We start from the raw sequence: 15,416 nt of genomic DNA on the forward strand, positions 1-15,416 counted from the left end.
ATTTCTTTCTTAATTATTATTGTTGTTGTTCTAATCATGCATTGCAGCCAACTCTAGGGGCTGACACCTTCTATTAATCTGAGTCATGATGGAGATCTTTCCTAAAGAGGTCATTATCTGCTATGCTTGTTTAATCCTTGCACTCCAGAGAAGGAGACAATGGGACTGGGCATGCTTCCACCGATGTCAGACAAAGCAGAGCATAATTTGACTGTCCTATAAAACATTTCACTTAGCAGGATCAGAAAGGCTTCCAGCACACGTGAAAGGAAGAAAAAAGGCCAACCCCCAAATATATCGCTCTGCTTTAAAAAGGCAGTACCATTGTTGTTTTACTTTACATACTAATTAGAGCCAAGATTTTCAGAACAATTATGTAGACATCACATGAGGACTAAGATAGGACCTTAGGTGAACCTGATTTATCTTGACTTTATCTTGGTAGTGTTGAGAGCCATTAGGGAACAGCACTCCTAAGTGCTGACAGCTGGGCTGAGTCTGTGTGTGTAAATCCCACCTGTGCAGGTTCATGTACCCAAAGGACAATCTCTGCACCATGGAACTTCTCATTTGAGTCAGCAAATAAAACTGGGTGCAAGAAGACATTATGCAGAAGCTGGACAAGTTATATTTAGGCCCCATCATTGTTCCTGGTGAGTCAAGTGGTGGTGGGCAAGGAGCTTGAGATCTGTGTCCCCCACGCACTGAGGACAAGGGCACTCAGGAATTGTAAATAATTTCATGTGCTGTAAGACCTCTAAGAACATATTCCGTACAAAGCAAGGCAAGAGCCTGGCACTCCTCTTTGATTGCTGCTTTACAGAAATTAATCCAAAAGATCCAGATCCACAAGCACTACAATGACTACATTGGAGAGCAGGTGAACAATAACTGTTGTGGAAGTAGCAGCACCTCTTTGGTTTAGCGCAGACCAGAGTTTATATATTGGTTATTGCCTTGAACAGGTGAACACCCATTCTGGCAGTTCAACAGTTCTTTATCTCCATTCCCTATCACCCAGGTGCTTCTGACTTGACTGCGTTCAGTGACCCCCGGGTGGGAATCGACCGTTCCTTCTCTGCACTCCCCTCCATCTCTGACCCTCGGATGCACTATCCTGGAGCATTCACCTACACACCGACGCCCGTCAGTTCAGGGATAGGAATTGGTATGTCTGCCATGTCCACAGCCACAAGATACCACACTTACCTACCACCTCCTTACCCTGGCTCGTCACAGGCCCAAGGCAACCCATTCCAGACCAGCTCGCCTTCCTATCACCTCTACTACGGAACCTCTGCCGGCTCCTATCAGTTCTCCATGATCTCAGGGGGAGACCGGTCCCCCCCACGCATCCACCCACCCTGCACGAATGCCTCCACGGGATCGACACTCCTCAACCCCAACCTCCCCAACCAAAGTGATGTGGTTGAGGCAGAAGGAAGCCACAGCAACTCCCCTACTAACATGGTGACCACAGCGAGGCTAGAGGAAGCAGTGTGGCGACCATACTGAATGAATTTTAAGTAGTTATGGGCCAGGACTAAAGTGCTTTCAATTTTCCGGTGGCCGTAGGTATCCCATAAACACCATCTTGCTTATGGGCCCTGCCATGTTTATACATCAGTTTCAGATGAAAACCCTCCAGAAGTCAGTGCTCCCAGGAGTGGTGGTGTGTGCTAGCCAGCCCCTGGCGAAGTGAAGTCGCTCCAGCAAAGCATCCCTTGTGGGGGACTGAGCTTCTGGAAAGGAGGACACCTGAGTTGGTGGTCCAAAGGTAGCAAGGGTGGGGAGAAAAATACCCAGTCTGTTTCCAGGCCTGTGGCTTTCTATCATGCCTGGGCTTCAAGGTCTCCACAGCTCTAAAGAGAGTTTTGGTTCACTTCTATTTTTAAGACTTAAAACCTAAAAGAATCTTAGTGAGTTTACTGCATCTTATGGACATATTAACTGTAAGAAAGTATAGGAAGATTCCCAGAGGGAAACTGTGAATGCTTCTGTTTTAGCAATGCTGTGAATGAGAGGTTTTATATGTTGAACTTCATTCTTTCTTCTTTTTTTTTTTTTAACCACGTTGTATATTCCAAAGAATATGGAAATTTTTTATTGCTGGGGTTTTTTTGTTTTGTTTTGGGTTTGTTGGTTTTGTTTGTTTTTTGTTTTTTTTTTTTTTTAGGATGCAGCTCATATTGCTTTGCATCTAATTTGTTTTATTTCTCTCGGCACCTTATAAATTGCAAAAAAAAAAAAGATTTTGCTCTTTTTTTTCTCATAAACATGCTTGCTTCTTTCTTGGTTTGTCAATTGAAAGAATCAGCCCCTTTTTCAATGAGTTAATTTAACTTTTTTCTCTTGGATTTTTTTTAATACAACGGCTACAGCCTTGGGTCATTTTCAACTACTGTACTACTTTGATGAGTTCGTTGATATTTATGCTTGCTATTTAGACTTTTCTTATTTGTTGATACTGTTATTATTTAAATATGCCTATATTAAAAAAGAACAGTAATTGCCTTTTTTAGTAGCAGCCAAAGTTAAATTTGTCACATTGAAAAAGGCTAGAGTAACGATGGGTAAAGTGACCTTCTAATTACCTAGAAATATTGTTTACAATGATCTCACTCTTATTTTACTCAGCTAACTAGGCTTAGATGCTCAAAGGCATTTAGGTGCCCAACTCCCATGGAATGATTTAGGCACCAAAATCCCTGCGAACTTCTGTGCCTTCACACCCAGTGGAGTCATCTCACTCTACTCCTTCCTCACGTTTCCTTCATGACCAGTGGTGACCATCAGGATCAGTGATCAGGATGCACATATTTCATAAAGCAGACTCAAAATTCCATAGCTAAATACAGCCTCATACAGCCCCACTCTGCTTGCCTGGGCTCCCTAACAGTCCTAGTGGAGGCCTCCTAGTCTTTCAAAAGCAAAAGCCAACGTGCAGTTAGCATGGCAAGGATGAAGTCCTGGCTATGATGGAATCAGTGTGAGATTTGCTTCTGGCTCAATGGAGCCAAGATTTCTGTGCAGAACAAAAGCCACATCCAGTGCACTGGAAAATAGATCAGTTCATGCATCACAAAATAACTCTAACTAAACAGGATTGTCAAACTCATCTGGAAAGCAGGCTAGCAAAGAAAGGGCCTTAGCAGTTCCTCTGTCACCATCTTCTGAGGGTATTTAATGGTATTTAGAGCTGGTGCACACAGTATTCTGTCCTGTAGCAGGACAGAATGTATGGCTTATACTAACAGCATGTTAATACAGAGTCGTCATTGTTGCCCATTGTTACAGCACAAACATATCAGATGTCACTGTAAAGTTTATGGCACTATTTTATTTGAGGGTTTGGTCTGAATGCAGTTGTTGTACTACTCATTAATTGCAAACTGCTGATGTTGACACATATGTGTTCCAAATTAGCTGATTATTATTTAATGTACCTCTTAAATGAGTGAAACAATTGCAGGTCAACTCAGAGAGAGTATTTGAAAGCAGGACTTCAGATCAGTGTTTGATGTTTAAAAAAAAGTAAATGGATTCAAATGAAAAAGATCCTTGGCTGCAGGCAGCAAAACAGCTGGACTTATTTAAAAGCATTTGTTTTTCAAATTTTCTTTTTTATATATATGATTTTGCTTCTTTGTTTAAGTCAGATGCAGTAGCACTTTGGTATTGAAAAGTTACAAGCTGAAGAATTTGCTTTGTCAATAAGGTCATTTTTGTGCAGAAAATAGGGAGTGTTTCAAGAGATTTCAGAAAAAGTTTAAAATTATTCTGTTAATATATATGCATGGCCTTGTGCTTTTCATTTAGCATAATATTCTTTATCATTTTCTAGAACTTACTCTGAACAAAAAAGGCAGAAAACATCAAAATTATATCAGAACAGTTAAAAATATGTTTTGGGATTACGGAGACCTTGCTGAACATGGAAATACAAAGAGCCTACCTGTTGTGACATTTGTATAGTTGGAATCTCACCTCTTCATTAGCCTAAAAAAAGTCCTTCTTCACTAAACAATAGCTCTGTTGCAGAATCTATTTTACACATTCTCCATTGCTATGCAATTAAAATAGATTTCTTCAGCTCTCACATCTGCCTTCTGACTGGACCATCCAAGTGTATAGTACTGTGAGCATGAACTGAGCAGTGAGAGAGAGGAAAGGACCTCAGAGGAGCCAGATGCCTCACCACAGAGGACATGGCTGCGGTGGCCAGGTGACTTCAGCCCAGTGGCAGAGGTGAGGTTGATGTCGGTAGTTGCTCCCAGGCCTGTCTGTCACTACAGACTGCTTTCAGCCAAAGCCCTTTGCCCCTTTTTAGCCTGCAGTTTGTACAACTCCCTTTTGAAACTAAAAGATCAGGGATTCAGAAGAATGAGGAGCTGACATCTCTTAACCTGCAGATTAGACCTAACATCGAACATTCCTTATGTCTACACATCTACTTTTTTTCACGGTTGTCGTAAAGGTGAAGTTTGATTTTTTCTCTCTCTAGTGTGAATAGGATGAGAAACTGCAGAACTGTTTACCACACTTAATCCATGTCTTTACTGACATGTAAGAAACTTCTGAGATCTCTCACTGTCTTATTAGTGATAATTGCCATCAACTAAACTTTTGAGTCTAACCTCTCCGTGTATGCTAAGCACAGCACAAAGAAGCACCCTCTTTACAAAGTAAAAACCAAGTTCATCATCCCTTGCAACAAGTCTGTTTAATCACTGTGAGTTTCACTGTATTCACACAAGTACTTATGAGAAACCACAGTTTACTCAAATCTATATTTTTATAGCCATCCCCTGTCCCACTAAGGACAGCAAAGATTTTTGAGGCTTTGAAAATGCTCTCATGTCATTCCTCTCATTTCTCAAGAGCACTTAACAGGCAGAAAGAGGACATTTGGACAAAACATCTCCCCCATTTACGTGTCTCCAAATTATAGTGCAAGTATATATTTTTTATATATATATATAATATTTATATTTTTTTTCCTCCCAATACCTGAATGGAATAAAAAAATAACTATTGACCTTCTGTTCACAAGTCACACTCAGCAGTGTCTTAGATGCTTACTTAGATACTCTATCAAAATAGACTTAATGAAAGTCCTTACTATCAGCTTGTGTGTTCCTTTCACAAGACACATCAAACAGCTTCAAAGAATATATAAGAGCCAACTCTCATTTGCTCTAAGGCCCATTACTTGACTCTCAAACAAGATTTATGCTTAATTCAAGAGTTCTTGCTAAACTTCCAGGTTGATATACAGGAGCTTTAGTGCAAGGGAGAGGTGAATGCAGAGTGCATCCCTGCTACAAAGGTTTGATTTGTAAAACTATGCCAGATTATCTGCTGAAAGCAGAAAAACCCTTTCCTCCAAATGGCTTACAGTCTTTGTCAGTGTTCCGAATTGCCTGCAGTCTTGAAACATTCCTTACTGCTTTCTGGGTGACCTTTTCCATTGGTGTATTTGAAGATTCAGGAGAAGTGGATCATTTTTATATTTGAGCAAAATGCTTGTTTTCCTGCATCGTAACATTATCGTATCTTATTTTTGTTAACTTTGCTTGGTCAGTACTGATCACTTGGCATTTTTTTCCTTGTCCTGAAAGAGTTGCATCACAGAGTTACTTGTATTTATGTATGTAAATAGATTTCAAAAGCTTCATAGCAAAATATTTAGTGCTTGTAATTACTCTGCTTTTTTTTTTTCATTTTTCTGTGTTTTTAATGAACTTACCTTTGTGTTTGCTTAAATACTGTAGTGAGACTTACTTCTTTCCAAATTAGTTATTTTAGGCTTCAAGATTAACTACATTTTATTCACTTTTGTAAACAGTTATAGCATGGTCTCTATTCAACACTCTTCACTTTTTTGTGGTAGGGGAGAAATGAATGTGCAAAGATCTGTGGGTTATTTGTGGTATTCTGGGTTTGACAATTACATCTTTCTTTAAAACAAAAACTAAACTTTCAGTCTGAGGTGGCCGTATGGTAAGTCTGAGGGGAGAACACAGTGGGAGATGCAGTCCAATCAGAATGGCATCAAAGTGAATTTGTTAAGCATTTACTGGCTATGTTTACAAAACAGACCCTGCAGCATCCTCCAGCAGTCACATTTTCCCTTGACACAGTCATGCTGAACATTTTCAGAAGGGGAAACTACCAGGTTCTGGAAGTTTGCTTTTGTGGTTTTGATTGCAGGGGATTTTTGTTTGGGGGGGGTGAGAGGGGAGGGATGACTGCTGGGTTTTTGGAACCAGATAGGAAAAGAAAATAGAGTAGATTTTTTTCCCCACTACAGGAAGTTTCTAGATACCACGTCACAGTAGACTCTTGCTGTACATAAGGATGGCTGTGTCCAGCGCCACAGGAAAATTCATTACAACTAGCACACAGAGCAGCTGGACTGCTGCGTTAGTTCTAATGAATACTTTCTTTCTTTCTTTCTTTGTACCACAGTTTCCTCTGTAAATTCAATATCATAATTAGTGTGAATGACAAATAAAATGTTTGACAAGTATGCATATTGGTCTGATGTGTTTTTTCATCACGGAGAAAAGAACTCCCTCAGAGAAAAAGTAACCATCAGAAAAAGGTATTGACCATGTATCACTCTCAACATCAAAAATATGTTTTCATACTTTTTTTTTTTTTACTGGTTTCTGTCTTTTTCTAACAAAAGAAGGCATTTTCCTGCTATGGAGTGACCTGGCAAAAGGCCTGCAACAGGACCATCAAAACAGGACTGAAATGAGACTTTGCAAATACAGAACCCTAGAAATTGCATTACATCTCTAGCTTCTTGATTAAATTTAAATATTTCAACATCATCTACAGCCCTCATTTTTCTCCATTAATCTTTTGTTTCTTGGATTGGATCCTTTTTTATATAGGTGAGTTGAACCTTACTTCAGGAGCACCAAAACAGATAGTTTGAGGTCATATTACTTATGAGATGCATTGGTTGTCTATCTCTTTAAATAAATAATGAAACAGTAGTGTTAATATGGGGGAACCAAGCTTTCAAAACAAGAAGAAAAATCACAGAGTCAATATTGAATGTTCAATCTGAAAGCTTCTGTGTCTATACATATGAAGATATATGTATAAGATTCTAATATGGGCCCTACACAACACATTGCCTCCTGTTAAAACAGCTTTCAGTAGTATCCTACACAATAATGTATATGTACAAAGATAAACTTTCATTTACTACTCTCAGTGATGTAAAAAGCAAGTTACAAATCAAACTATTAAAGGTGTAATTTTTTTCCGACTACTTTTAAGGTAGCACTTTGTCTCTCAAACGATAATTCCTGTTATCTTTTAAAAATTAGGGCCAAGACACTAAGAGAAAACAGTTACTGAATTCCAGATACCTCTTTAGAGGCTGGAATTGCTAACACACACCTCTGTCATGGTTACTGGTTACCTTGCTCAGTATGACCATCTGACATTTCTTTCTTGCACAATTCCATGTTATCCTAATGATATTGTACTTATATTTTCGCTAGGGTCTACAACTTTCCTTACCCTATTAAACCCAAGAGCACCTCTTTAGAGATGGATGATGAAGTAGAGCACGTATTTATTTTGTTTCTTACTTTAACACAACAGCAAAAGAAGCTACAAATAGCGACAGTCAAAACAAAACCAAAAATATTACACCCAAGGGCATCTTGGCAGAAATATTTGTTGCTAGATTTTGAAGACTATATAGAGGACATACCAGCAGAGTTCTCATTTTGTATAGGAGGGTACCGCATCAGACTGCCATGGTCATTTTAACCAGATGCACATATCCCACTGCTGCTGAAGCTGCCCAACCTTGTGAGAAAGGTCGTGTCTTTCTTACTTGATGGCAGCAGCTCAAGTATTTGTGCACTCCAGCTGGACTGAGGCAAATCGCTCCTAGTCCTAAGCCTCCCAGCTTTCACAGCCACCAGCCCCAAGATTGATGGCACCCACTGACTGCAGAGTGAAGGGAAGGAAGCATGGGCAACTACACTCTCCTGCCCCATTGCCCTCCTCTCTGTCTCTGACCTGGCAAAGAAGAGAACCCAGAACTCACAAGCAGGCCCTGTGCAGTCAGGGCAGCCGTCTCAGACCCCTGGTTTCTCAAGGTGTATCTGCTGCACCCCTTTGGGAGCTGAGAAAGGCCAGCTCAATCTCCCCTGCTGTGGCTGCTCAAGGGGAAGAAAGGGCAAATAAGGTGAAGACTTAGGCTGGAGGCTGCTCTTTGTGACAGGAGGGGCTGGCAATGGTGAATGCAAAAGGTTGTTGCTTTCTTGTTGCACATCACATCCTGGCTGACAGCTTTTAATAACCTTTAATTATAAAGGCCATTGTCATGGGTGTTCTTCCACACTGCTTTGTTTGACTTCTGCAATGAGGAAACAGCCGTAAGCCAGACTCTGGAGGAAAAGCAACTTATTAAATACCGTCATCCTTCAAGGTACCGTACAATTCAACACACATGCCCTGGAAAGAAAACACAGGTGTGTTGTCTTTGGTGTATATGGCTTCTTCCCTCTTTTCAGTGGCTTGTCTCACAAGACAACAGGCTTAGATTACTGGTGCAGTTTACTGTGCCCAGAGGTGATATCCCTTTTTTCTAAGCAGGCACAGAAATGCTGGTTACTGGCACAACATGTGTCACAGAATGGACAGTAAACTCTGTATTATCTGCTCTGAGACAGATTTGTTCACAGCATTCATAGCTTAGAAGCCTATCACTACTACAACTGCTACAATACTGGAAGACCTTCTAATGGCACTGTGGTTTCCAGACATGACTAAAATATGACTCAGCCCAGAACTGTAAAGGGGCCAAAAATACAATTTGTCTGTGGCCCCATATCTTTTTAAAACTCCAGGCTTTTAACAGTTCTGTAGATTATTTGGGAACATATCTTGACATTACTTTAGGCATTCCCTTCTTTTCCCTGGAAGACAGCACCTTTTTTCACTGTTTAACTATGCTGAGGGCTTACATTAACTTTGCCACTGGGATGCCCCGTGGAACACAACTTTGAACGTAGGCAGGATCTCAGGGAAGGAATGTTAGAATTACAGCTCATCTCAACTCTTGCCTGCTGGAGGAGGGAGGCACAGTTTTGATAAAAGCATGTTTAACCCTGAGGAGAAGGAAAATAAAAGCTCAGAACCTACAGGTCTTCATTGGAATGTCTAGCTACTGAATTAGGAAGCTTGTTTTCTAGTTTTAAGTTACAAGGACACCTAGAAGTCTCCCAGACTGGATTAGTCAGCACGAGTCACTGTCTGGGAATTGTTTGGGTTTGCGAGAGAAGGATAAAACAATTTAGAAAGAAAATCTAATACACAGATTTAAAACATAGTCTGCTTTCAGAGCAGGGAGGGGGTTAGGTCTGATTTGTGGGCTTTATATAATGCTAGTTCCTACGGATAGGAAGACAGTCAAAGAGAGAGAACCTGTTCCCTGCTGATGCAGAATTATTTCCTGTAGCATGTAAAAAGTGCCTCTGGCTGTTTTACTTTCAAATGCCCCCAAAACAGGAACATCTGTAGCTTTTCTGTGAAAGCTTAGACACCAGTCTTACTATTATCTGCTGCTGCATTTGACACATCCTGTAAGAACAGAAGAGAGACTGTATTCAGAACAGCCTGCAGTTACTGATCTTCAGGAGGTCTCTAACATCTGGGTATGCTTCATGTGACCACCAGGTTTATGCCTGCTGTCTGCTTAATCTTATTTCCCCTATTTTCTCACAACAGAATTCTTGAGGACCAAGACCTCCCAGTTCAGAAGGCAACTCCAGTTGTGGTCTGGGATACCACAAGCACGAGGTGCAGGTTTCCCAGACCCAGCAACTCAGCAGGTGCATGCCTGAGGGGCACTGAATCCCATGCCATGGAGGCCAGCTTGAGCTTTCCAGTATCCTCTAACCAACAACCATTCAGCTTTTTTGTCTGGCCTTCTTCAAAAGAGCCCAGTGGTCAAGGTACACTAAGTCTCTTAATCAAGCAAGAATCACAGATATGAAAGTCCTTCAAAACTGGCTGAAAAACAGCTACTTGTCACTGAATCCCTGCATGAAGCCCCCGTGGCAAAGTTCGTCCTCCCTCTTTTAAATGTCTGTGATGAAGAGTTGCTCTGAAATAAGGTGATATGGGTTATTTTACACAGAGTATATTTCCTATTTCACTCTCGCTGTGTAAACAGTAGCTAAATTTGCAGAGGAGGAAAGCAACTGTTCTCCTCCCTTTCCTTTCCTGTTCTGCTCCCTTCTCTAACACACTCACCTCGGATATTTCTCCAGTCTCTCGCAGAACTGGGAGCCCAGTGATGTCAGTCCAACACATGTAACTTGGGTGGATATACAACCATAGTCAGTCAAATGCCACCATGTCCTTCCCATGGGCATTATGATCCTGGGGCTGGATGAGAGGGAGAACAGTTGTTCTATTTTGGAACAGTAAGCCATCTTCCCCAAACTTTCTGCACACAGCAAACATCTGTCCATGTGGTCTGGAAATAATGTTCAGTAACATCCTTCTGAAAATGCTGAAACCAAAATGATCTTTGTTGCCAAACACTGGAGCCTGCCAGCTTAGCTGGGAATCCTGGGCCTTCCAGGCTCTTCACTCTGCGAGAATCAGGCAATGCTGCCCATCATCAGCAACTGTGACATGCTTGGAGTGAGTCAGCATGTTGCACCACCGTTTACCAGAAATATTTCCAACCAGCTCCATGTATGACTGGCCAAAATCAAGCCCTTCCTAAACAGGCATTTTGGCTAATTTTCAGTGTTGTCAGGACTGTGGCTGTTATCACATGGGTTCACTTGGGTGACCTTGCAGATCTAAGGTGAGAAAGGGGCAGACATTTTGACTTGTAGTTCTGCCTTTCCAACTGTCACCCCTTTAGTTTTACTTGATCAGTAAGATCACTTTGTAATGCCTTATACAATTCCTAACTCCTCTGGGTCTTTAAGCATATCACCTACTAGAAAATATTTGTGTGCTTTCTCAGTGTCCAGTAGCCAATCTTGACATTTTCTGTTTCCTAAAGTCTTATGTGTACCTTAATTCTCCTTAAGACATAAAAGTTTTGGGTTGCACTTCTCTTAGTTCTCCCTAGGGTAAAGTTAATAAATGAGGTGTGAATACAGCAAAGCAGAGGTGCCTTTTACCCACAAACAGAATGGAAGTGGCTTTAAAGGCTGGCAAGCTACTCTGTTTCCATGAGTAGCCTATGGCTGAATTGCTATTTGGCTTCAGCTGCTGTCTCCAGAACAAATATCTGCCAGTGTTCTTCCTAACCCTTAAAGAGGTGGCTTCTTCTCACTTAAATTTGTTTGCACTCTTTTCTCAGATAAGGTTATGTCAGTGTGTAGCTGGCAACAAATTAGGACAGGAGATGGGAAAGGAATGAAGGGAAGAAGAATTATGAAAATGATGGAGCATGATTTGGAAAATAAAACTACAAGTATGTAGTCACTTTGCAAAGCATGTTTATTCTTCATATATGCCTCAAGCAATGGTCTTTAGGGCAACCTTTGTTGCCATGTCTCCACTGCTGTCTGTCTCACAGGAGGTGACTATCTTTGACTCTCCCATATCTTCTCATCAGATTTTCAGTTCTTAAGATGCAACATTCATCCACACCCTGGTGCAGCATGTGTACAATTGCATGATTTGGTCAAGAAGTTCCCAAGTCTTCATTCAGCCAGTGTGATTCTATTAAAGATGAAAAGGGAATCACTCATTTGGGAGTCCCCTTCTTAGGGATGGTGAAATTTGCCACTTCTCAAGGCTTCTGGTACAACAGTATAATGACACAACAGTGGACAGAAGAGACAGCACCCTTCAGTCACTTCTGTGAGGGATGTTTTTGTGCCATTTGCAACAATATCAACAGCTACATTGAGATTTGCCTCCCACAAGAATTTTGGTGGTTTCAGCAACACAGCTACATATGAGGCATGAGTGAGTTTTGTTTGGTTTATCTTTTGGGAGAGAAGAGTGGCAAGTGGGAAGTCAAATTTATTCCAAATCTTTAAATAACCAAACTTTTGGTTTCTGTCTATTGTCCTTCCAGCCTGGATTTTGCAACTAGGAAGAGAAAAAAGTTTTAGCAGAAAAAACCACATTCTATTAAAGAGAATGAAGTTTTTCATTGTCTGTTAAAAAGGTACAAGAACAGTCCTCAAAGAGCCATTTCTCCTTCCAGTGATGGAGGTTGCAAACAGATGGAAAAAAAAAATTCCAAAAGTTTTTTTAATGTCTTTGAAAAAACAAACACACATTAGAGCTAAACCATCCTAGAAACTATGTTCTCCTCTGTGATGGTAATGGAGATTGATGCTGCAAGGAAGAGGATAACATCACCTTCTCACAGTGATTCCTCAGTATCTCTCAGAATTAAATTCCTCAAGTGTCTCTTTTCGCATTTGTACCACTGCTTACACAACTGTTGAGCTTTATGATCCAGTACTCTCAGCTGCTGATAATAACCTACTATTAGAAACTTACATGGTTCCCACAAGTTGCTTATCTCCTTGTCGGTTGTTATGATGCTGCATTACATGCAGTTATTCCTGTACTTTCCCCACCCTTCCTGTCCCTCAGAACTGCTCTCTCTCCTTCTGTCCATCTCAACTGTGCTCTTCCACCACCTTTGGCTTACATTTAGATTTGTGTGGTCCCATTGGATGCACGTCTCTTTCAGATGAGTCCGTGGGCCATACAGACACCTAAGACCATGATGAGGGGGTAAGCCCCTGCTGCTGCAGTAAGACGTGCCTCATCTCAGGTACCATTTATAAATCTAGGCTCGTATTTGCTGAGTGACATATCTTAGGACAGAATGTATTTGACTAAGGATCTGCCCCTGGCTTCTTCACTTGCTGTGCCAAAATCCCTTTCTTCCTGTGCCTTGGTTTCCTCATCTGCAAGCGAGTACTGACACTGACCTTCTTTCTGAAGCACTTCGAGCTGCATTGATGAAAAGGTCCACAGAGAGGAGGTTGTTGTTATTGTTGTCTGGAGTTTAAAAACATGCTCATAAATCATCTTTCAGATGGTGAAGCGGGTTTCATTGGCTCTGGAGCTAGGTGACTGAACAGAGAAGAATTTCCTTCTTTGGCATTTTCCCCGAGTTTTAATAACTTTGAACTCTTGCTTTAGATCTTGTTTACATTAGGCTGGTTTAGTATCTATGTGTCTCCCTCCAGCAATTGTCTCCTTCTTCCCCACCTTCCTTAGGTATTTAATTTAGGTACCAAACATCTGAGTCAGGTCTTCCTGGAGAATGGCTGAGCTGGGGTGGATGGAAGAAGGAATTATTTTTCCCTGTTGGTGAGCAGAAGGACTTAATGGGGAAAGGAGGTGGAGGCTGTGACTGTCATGGACATGGGCCCTAGGAACATAAAAATCTAGGCTGCTACCACACCCATTTGGCTACTTGATGAAAATGTTAAACAAAAACTGTGCGGATGGCCTGTGCTAAAAATGTTCAGGTCAAAGGATTCCAATGGGCTCTTCTAAGCTTTACAAGCCACAAGGCTGTGATCCCTGCCTTTCAGGGCTGGGAGGGGAAGGGAAGCTTCTTTGAAAGCAGCAGGTCATACGCAGATCATAGTGCCTCTGGTTAGTTATACACATACCATTTCATCCTGGAGGAGACTGAGGGGAGACTTCATCATGGTCTACTTCTTCCTCACCAGGAGAGGAGGAGGAGCAGGCATTGATTTCTTCTTTCTGGCAGCCAATGGTAGGATCCGAGGGAATGGCGGGAAGATGTGACAGGGGAGGGCTAAGCTGGATATCAGGAGAAGGTTCTTCACCCAGAGGGTGGTGGAGCACTGGAACAGCTCCCCAGGGCAGCAGTCATGGTAGCAAGCCTGACAATAATCCAGAAGCATTTGGACAAAGCCCTCATCAGACACACGGTGTGACTATTGGGGTTGTCCTATGCAGGGACAGGAGCTGGACTCTATGATCCTTGCAGTTCCCTTCCAACTCAAGACATTCTGTGATTCTATGATTTATCATTTATTTTTTCCTGTGAAAGTGGTGAGGCACTGGCACAGGTTGCCCAGGGAAGCTGTGGCTGCCCCATCCCTGGAGGTGTTCAAGGCCAGGTTGGATGGGGCCCTGGGCAGCCTGATCCAGCGGGAGGTGGAGGACTGGAACTGGAAGATCTTCAAGTTCCCTTCCAACCCAAACCATTCTATGACCACGATGCAGCCCCTAGAGGGCTACCGCGGCCACTTGCCGCCGGGAAGCTGAGGCGGGAGGGGCCGGAGGAGCCGCGGGGGCAGCGGGGGCTGAGAGCGGCACCGCCCGGGAGCGGGGCCGGGGAAGGGGGAAGCTGGGACTGCGATGCCGTGGTGACCAGGGGAGGATAGGGATAGGGATAGGGATAGGGATAGGGATAGGGATAGGGATAGGGATAGGGATAGGGATAGGGATAGGGATAGGGATAGGGATAGGGATATGGTGGTGGATAGAGTGCCTAGGAATGCATTGTGTGAGGAATCATAGAATCATGGCATGGTTTGGGTTGGAAGGGACCTTAAAGCCCACCCCGTTCCAACCCCCTGCCTTGGGCAGGGACACCTCCCACCAGATCAGGCTGCTCAGAGCCCCATCCAACCTGGCCTTGAACACCTCCAGGGGTGGGACAGGCACAGCTTCCCCGGGGAACCTGTGCCAGTGCCTCACCACCCTCTTCATGAAGAATTTCTTCCTAATGTCTAATCTAAATCTTACCCTTTCCAATTTTAAAGCCTTCTCCTATCACTACATGCCCTTGTAAAAAGTCCCTCCCCAGCTTTCCTGGGGTACCTTCAGGTACTGGAAGGTCTCTATAAGGTCTCGCTGGAGCCTTCTTTTCTCCAGGCTGAACAAGCCCAACTCTCTCAGCATGTCCTCTTATGGGAAGTGCTCCTGCCCTCTGACCATCTTTGTAGCCTTCCTCTGGACCCATTCCAACAGCTCCATATCGTTCTTATGTTGAGGATTTCAGAACTGGTCACAATACTCCAGGAAATAAAACTTTATAGAACCACAGTATTGCCTAGCATGGGTGTTAGGGAAGCTCTGCATCCATGTGTGAGATTTTCCCATAACCCAATAGCTGCTAATGTCCCTGACATTTCTCTTCTTCCCTGCACAGCCGTAGCCAGTTTGGGAACCACAGGGCTGGAAGGCAGCAGGAGTTGGGGTCTGTCGTTTGTTCTCAGGGTGCACTTTCATAGGGTCATCACCCTCCATGGTTGACAGACCTTTAGAGCAACTAGAAACTGGAATTAAACAAATATAAGGAATTGTCAGGCATTAAATCTAACAGCACCTTGAAGGCCGAGCCCCTCACAACAGGGCTCTGCTATTTGCGGCAAAGCTGAAAGCTGTTTGAC

At 42.6% G+C, this 15,416-nt stretch overlaps 1 protein-coding gene across 6 annotated transcripts in view; it reads left to right on the forward strand.

Annotated features, from left to right (window-relative positions):
* Window positions 1–6,536, forward strand: part of RUNX1 (RUNX family transcription factor 1) — a 177,912-nt gene extending 171,376 nt beyond the window's left edge. For all 6 annotated transcript variants that reach the window (XM_054086245.1, XM_054086229.1, XM_009567108.2 and 3 more), the window contains one exon: window positions 1,022–6,536. In XM_054086245.1, coding sequence (XP_053942220.1) covers window positions 1,022–1,515 — 494 coding nt within the window. In that variant the 3' untranslated portion in view covers window positions 1,516–6,536. The remainder of the gene's footprint in view (window positions 1–1,021) is intronic.
* Window positions 6,537–15,416: the final 8,880 nt, after the last annotated feature.

Source organism: Cuculus canorus, chromosome 1 (assembly GCF_017976375.1).
Source record: "Cuculus canorus isolate bCucCan1 chromosome 1, bCucCan1.pri, whole genome shotgun sequence".
Classification (NCBI taxonomy): Eukaryota; Metazoa; Chordata; class Aves; order Cuculiformes; family Cuculidae; genus Cuculus; species Cuculus canorus.